Source organism: Vombatus ursinus, unplaced genomic scaffold (genome assembly GCF_900497805.2).
Source record: "Vombatus ursinus unplaced genomic scaffold, bare-nosed wombat genome assembly UNPS02009975.1, whole genome shotgun sequence".
Taxonomy (NCBI): domain Eukaryota; kingdom Metazoa; phylum Chordata; class Mammalia; order Diprotodontia; family Vombatidae; genus Vombatus; species Vombatus ursinus.
The window spans coordinates 5,882,552-5,888,551 of record NW_020949753.1 but is presented as its reverse complement, the minus strand read 5'-3'; the positions used below and the strand labels follow the sequence as shown (position 1 = coordinate 5,888,551).

At 36.9% G+C, this 6,000-nt stretch overlaps 1 protein-coding gene across 1 annotated transcript in view; it reads right to left on the bottom strand.

Moving 5' to 3' along the window:
• Window positions 1-69: 69 nt before the first annotated feature.
• MAPK10 (mitogen-activated protein kinase 10) overlaps window positions 70-6,000 on the bottom strand; it is a 112,870-nt gene continuing 106,939 nt past the window's right edge. Inside the window, exon 13 of the mRNA XM_027853383.1 lies at window positions 70-439. Within this exon, the coding sequence (XP_027709184.1) occupies window positions 297-439 (143 nt within the window). The 3' untranslated portion in view covers window positions 70-296. The remainder of the gene's footprint in view (window positions 440-6,000) is intronic.

Below are 6,000 nucleotides of genomic sequence, written 5' to 3'. Positions count from 1 at the left end.
TGTGTGTGTGTGTGTGTGTGTGTGTGTGTGTGTGTGTGTGTGTGTGTTGTTTTCTGCAGTAAGCATTACTGGAAGAAGAAGAAGAAGAAAGCAGAGCAATTATAAGTTAAATATACACTTGGGCTGAGTTGCAATACATAACTCTGCAGAAGAAGCAAGCTGAAAGCCTGGTTTCAATTTTAGACTTTGTTCTCTTCCCATTTTCTCTTAATTATCACATCCCACACGCACGGTTGTGCATCTTTTCAGTTTCCTCATCTTCTGAAGAACGCTGGGTTTCGCAGGCAGGCGGCTAGTCACCTGCAACAACCAAGTGGTCCTGCCGAGGTCTCCAAGCTACTATCAGTGTCAGATGCCAGGGTCTGGTCAGTGGACATGGAGGAGATGTCATTGACAGAAGAAGATGGAGGGAGGCTCTCACTGCTGTTCACTGCTGCACCTGTGCTAAGAAAACGAACACAAACATGACTAAATCTGGAATCCCAAGAAGCCTCACTAGACTTTTCAGAGGGAGTTTCTAAGGAAAGGAAAATATCTATGCAAGAGGTAATCTTGGTCTAGAGTAGCTTTGTTGGTTTCTCATCTGATTCAGGCTATCCATAAGCTAGACTGTGGATATCCACCGGCCACTATCTAGAGTGGCCACATTACAAAAATACAGGTAGCAGGATTTGCTGCATAATAAATATATCAAAGAATCTAGGTTATCCTTGGGATAAGTCAGAAACCATTGATTGCCAGGGATTCTTACTGCAAGGAGAGCTATCAATAGATCTCTTTCAGGTCTTGACAAGTGTTTTCCCTCAAGATAGGGTTAAACTTATACACTCATTCGTGCAGTCACTAGCCATCATTCATACGTTCTTGCAGCCCAACCAAATGGCTTCTTCTGTTAATTTCACTGGGAAAAGATTTTTTTTGACATCAAGAAGCCTGAAGTTGATGCTAGTCGTAGTTATGGTGTTTACCTGACAAAAAAAGTCTCCCTTCCATTGGGGCACAAGATTCCTGCATCAGAAGATCCTTGTGTTCTATCTTCCCCAAAAAAAATCTCGGAAAGAAGGTTTAGTTGCCTAAATGGTTAGTACCAACCTCTGGCAATGGTTTATGACTAAGATAATCCCCAGGAAATAAATGTCCCTCCTGTAAAACCATAACCTACAAACAACTAAATTATCACTCTTTTTAAAACCTTTATGTATATTTTACTCTCATCTCCTTCAGACAAAAGAAATTTGAGGCAAATGGCTCTTACTGCCCAGTGTGTTGGAGGAGGACACTAAATATCTTGAGAGGGTATTAATATAGGTAAATATTTTACCTTATGTACACTATAGCTGTCCCAGCTGTCCAATCATTCCACTAACTGAGAGGGAATCACAGTCATCCCACTTCTGACACCAAATTGTCGGGGAATTCTCTCAACCAAGAGGAATGAGGTCTCTTGGGAGAAGCAAGGGTCCAATGACTGTGGGTCAAAGATAGGAAGCCAAACTAAAGGCAATAACGATTTTTAGCATGCAAAGGTAGGCTACTCTCAATAAATATCAGCTTCAGATTCCTACTATACAGGAATGGTTTTAATAACCTTTCAGGCTTCCTTGGAGTATTCAGTCAATCATTTGCATTCTGTGACAATCCAGGATATTTAAGTAAAGCATTTTGTAGGAAAGAGAGGAGTAGACAAAGAAAAGGAATCAGCCAAGGGAGAAAAAGGTAGTATTTGGAATGTAGCTCATAGGATTTATCTTAAGAAAACATCCATATTCAAAGGCAGAAGACAAGGAGAAGTGACCAAATACTTGAAAGAAGTTCTTGTAGCCAAAGCTTCAAGGTCCCTTATCCAAGGACAACAAATGCTTGTTATATTTTATTTCTTCAATAGGAATTGGAACTTTCTAATATAAGGCCACCACGTAGTTGGTGGATTAGTCCATCAAGATGCTGCAAAATAATTGTTTCCTATCCCCCCACCAAATTAATCCCATACCTTCCCACCTGTAAAAAAGAAGTACATATCCTATAATGTAAAATTACATAACAAGAATGGGTGAAAGAAAAGATAGAATACTTTTTGATTATTTGTATACTTTTGTCTAGACAGACTTGCCCATGTAGTATGGCTTGCCCCCAGGAACCCTACATTCCAAATTTATCATTACTATTGATTTACCAGCTACTTTTAAGAAATTCTCATCCTGGGGATGTCCATCAATTGGGGAATGGCTGAACAAGTTGTGGCATATGAATGTAATGGAATACTATTGTGCTATAAGAAATGATGAGCAGGCAAACTTCAGAAAAAACCTGGAAAGACTTATATGAACTGATGCCGAGTGAAATGAGCAGAACCAGGAGAACACTGTACACAGTAATAACCACTTTGTGTGATGACTGATTTTGATAGACTTAGCTCTTCTCAGCAATGCAAGGATCTAAGACAACTCCAAAAGACTCATGATGGAAAATGCTATCCATATCCAGAGAAAGAATTTTGGAGTTTGAATGCACATGGAAGCATGCTATTTACTCTCCTTTTCTTTTGTTGTTTTGTTTAACCTCTTCTTTCTCAAAGTTCCTCCCATTAGTTCTTGTCATGACTAATGTGAAAATATGCTTAATATGAATGTATAAATAGAGCCTATATCAGATTGCACAACATCTTGGGGAAGGGGTAGGAGAAGGAGGAGGAGAAAATTTAGAACTCAAAATCTTATGGAAGAGAATGTTGAATGTTGAAAGCTAAAAATGAATAAATTATCAAAAAAAAAGAGAAATTCTCATCCTATTCAACTGTAAAAAGAAGAGCTCCATGGAACACAGAAATCTGAATATTTGTTAATAACTTTGAGAACCTCAAGGAAATGATTAACAAAAATATGGTCAAATATGGTTATTCACTTATTGAAGAAGATGGAATGGGAACATTCAATAGAAAGTATTTAAATTCATAACAAGAAGCAATAATCCATTTGTCCCCATTGCAGTAGATTTAAGGACTTAGAAGGTGTTCTCAAAAGAGTCAGATCAGCAAGTGACTCAAGAATTCTTTATTTGACACATTTAACTCACACAAGTGATGGTGGAAGAATTAAAAAGACCTTCAGGGGTAAAATCACAGAAGTGAGGAGACAGGGATGACAAGAGAAGGCTACAACCACTATGAGAGTAGGAAGAGTTCAATGTTGCTCTTTTGTATTGGTGTTCCTAATTACATTTCTTTGGTCATTCTTCCTTGGCATATGGGAAAGCTGAAGTTTTAAGTCTTTGAACAAGGCTGCATAATGATTCCTGTATAAAGGCTAAGAATAAACATCTCTAAATCTAGAACAATGGGCTTACACACACGCCTCGGACAGCCCAGCCATGAAACATTTGAGGACTGTGGAGTTTATAGGGAAGGATGGAGTCTTATTGAGACAAATATAAAGTTTTCAGCAAATGCAGCCCTTACTGAAAGCTTCCAGGGATTAATGAGATAGCTCGGGGGGGGGGGGGGGGGGCGGAGCCACATAAGCACAGTTCCATATAAGAGAGGAAGTGACAGGCAGGAGGATAGTAAATGTATGTAGAGAATAGAGGTATCCTGTAGCAACAATTGCTAGGCCCTCCAAAATGGGTTTTTGGACCATCACAACAATCACATGGAAAAAAGGGAAGGGAAAAGATGAAGGATAGAGTAGAGGATGAGGATGATGAAGAAAGAGAGACAGAGACAGAGATTCAGAGCAATTCTTTCAAGATGACCTGGTTTCACTCTTGCTGAAGTCTCTGAAACTCAATTTCCCTTTAAGTGTACAGCATTGTTGAGGTCATGCTGCTTGCAGACTTCTGTTATTCTCCTCCTTTCATAATGTTTTACAAATGAAGCTGAACTCTAAACTGGTGTTGCCCTTGGCAGCCATGTCTTACTAAATGGACAGGATGTTGTGCATTTGGTGACTAAGACAGTTCCTAAAGTCCTTTTATTTTCCTTGTTGTTGAGACTATATTAATCCAATTTCTCTATGCAGTGGCAATGTCAATGTCTTTATTTTTTTCCATTTCCCATTTTTTTTGAGTTGACATCTTATACAGTTGGTTGCTAAGTGTGTGCAGTGATTTCTTACTTTACTCTTCTAACTTGGAGGTGATTTTTACCTTTCTCTAATTAAGTCCACTTAACACTAATTTAATGATCTAAACTACACACAGAAAATAAGGTTTGAAATAAATGTCATTAACCAGTTATAAGCTAATTTCACTTTATGGTGTAGTTTTTGTCCTTTAATATGTTCATTCAGTGCTTTCTGACTCTTCTTGAAGAAAGTATTCATTATGTACGGGCCTGTCTGTCTTCTGAGGCCTTTGGTCTCCTCAATTTCTTTATCTCAAATCATATTTTCTAATATGGTTTACCCTGCCTTCTCATGTTCCTGCCTTTGGCCCTGAAGTCACAATAGCCAAGGATATGTTGTGTCCACTTAGTTTGGAGGATCTCATCAAATTCTTCAAAGAATTTCTCTCCTTTATCCTCTGTAGATGTCAGCACATAATCTCATAATTATCTTCAAAATGGTCTGTCATCTTCAGAAAAAGGCAAGATGACAAGTTGTTCCAAGAAATGTTTTTTCTTGTTGCCACAATAAAACCACATCTATCCATTAATTTTTTGCCTCTCTGAGAATGTTTGTTTTGTCCTTCCATTTAGCAGTAAATTCTTTCTACCTTTTGATATCATTTATGATAAGAAATTCAATAGACATATAGCTGGATTTGATCTAATATGTGATTCTTAGAACCACTGTACTCCTTTTCCCATATTCTGCCCCCATGGCTAAAGAAATAGATTTCATTGTTTGCCATATCAAAAAAAAATTAATCATCTTGTGGTCAACCTTCTTATCACAAGCCTCTCTTTATTTACTAGGTTGATCCCTGAACAGTGAGTATGTGCCATCACTGGGCTTATGTTCGAAGTTTTTCCCATTTGGTAGAACTCTTCAGAGTCTGCACACTGCTGGTACAACTTTCAAGAATCTATGATTGCCTCTATGCCATGATAAGGCATCAGAATAGGATTTCTGTTGAGGTGAATTTAAAATGTGTCAACAGGATTTTTAGAAATTGTTTTAATAGAAACAATATTAAAGATTAGTATAAGTGAATATACTGGATTAATACTTATTTATATTTAAATGAATAAACTATATTAACACTTTTTTCAGTTACTAAGTCTGTAAGTTTCAGTTACCTCTAAGTCCATCAGGATTCTTTGTCCATTCTCATTCATTTTACTCATATAATCAATGTGTATGCCATTCTTCCTCTTCTGTTTGTCTTTTCTCTTCAAATTGTTTCATAAAAGTTGTACAAGATTTCTTTGTATTTTTTATCTGCAATCTCATTGCATTATAGGGGTCCATTATACTAACGTGACACTATTGAACCTTTCCCCATTTTTGGAAATTAGGGCCATTTCCAGTTTTGTATAATTACACATGACACTATGAAAATCATCAAACAAAGACCTCTTTTTTATTTTTGATGAAAAATGTTTAGGGTTTATTCCCATCAATTATTTTTGCAACTTTTGTTGCATATTGCTGGATTTCTAGAGGCAATGTAATACAGTAGAAAGAGTTCTGGCTTGACTTTATTGGGTGATAATTTTTTAAAAAAGGCAATTTTGAAGGAAAAGTTTTTCAGTCTAATTTTTTAAGTAGTAGCAATTCATACTCCACTGAGTGAAGGCATTTGGCCCTAAATTTTCTGTTTAGCTTGTTCTAATTTCAGTGGTTTTCTATTCATATTTAATTTAGCACACTGAATCCTGGAATTGTTTCCCAGGGAACATTTCATGTAAACTTTATTTTCAGTATTTTGATATCTTTTATCTTGTGGAGATGTAAAGAGCTTATCAAGACTAGCTTGGTTTCATACCTTACCTGATACTGGTGTGAAAATATTGTGATGTGATTTGTCACTGTTGGATTTTATTGCTGTGCTATATGTTTATAA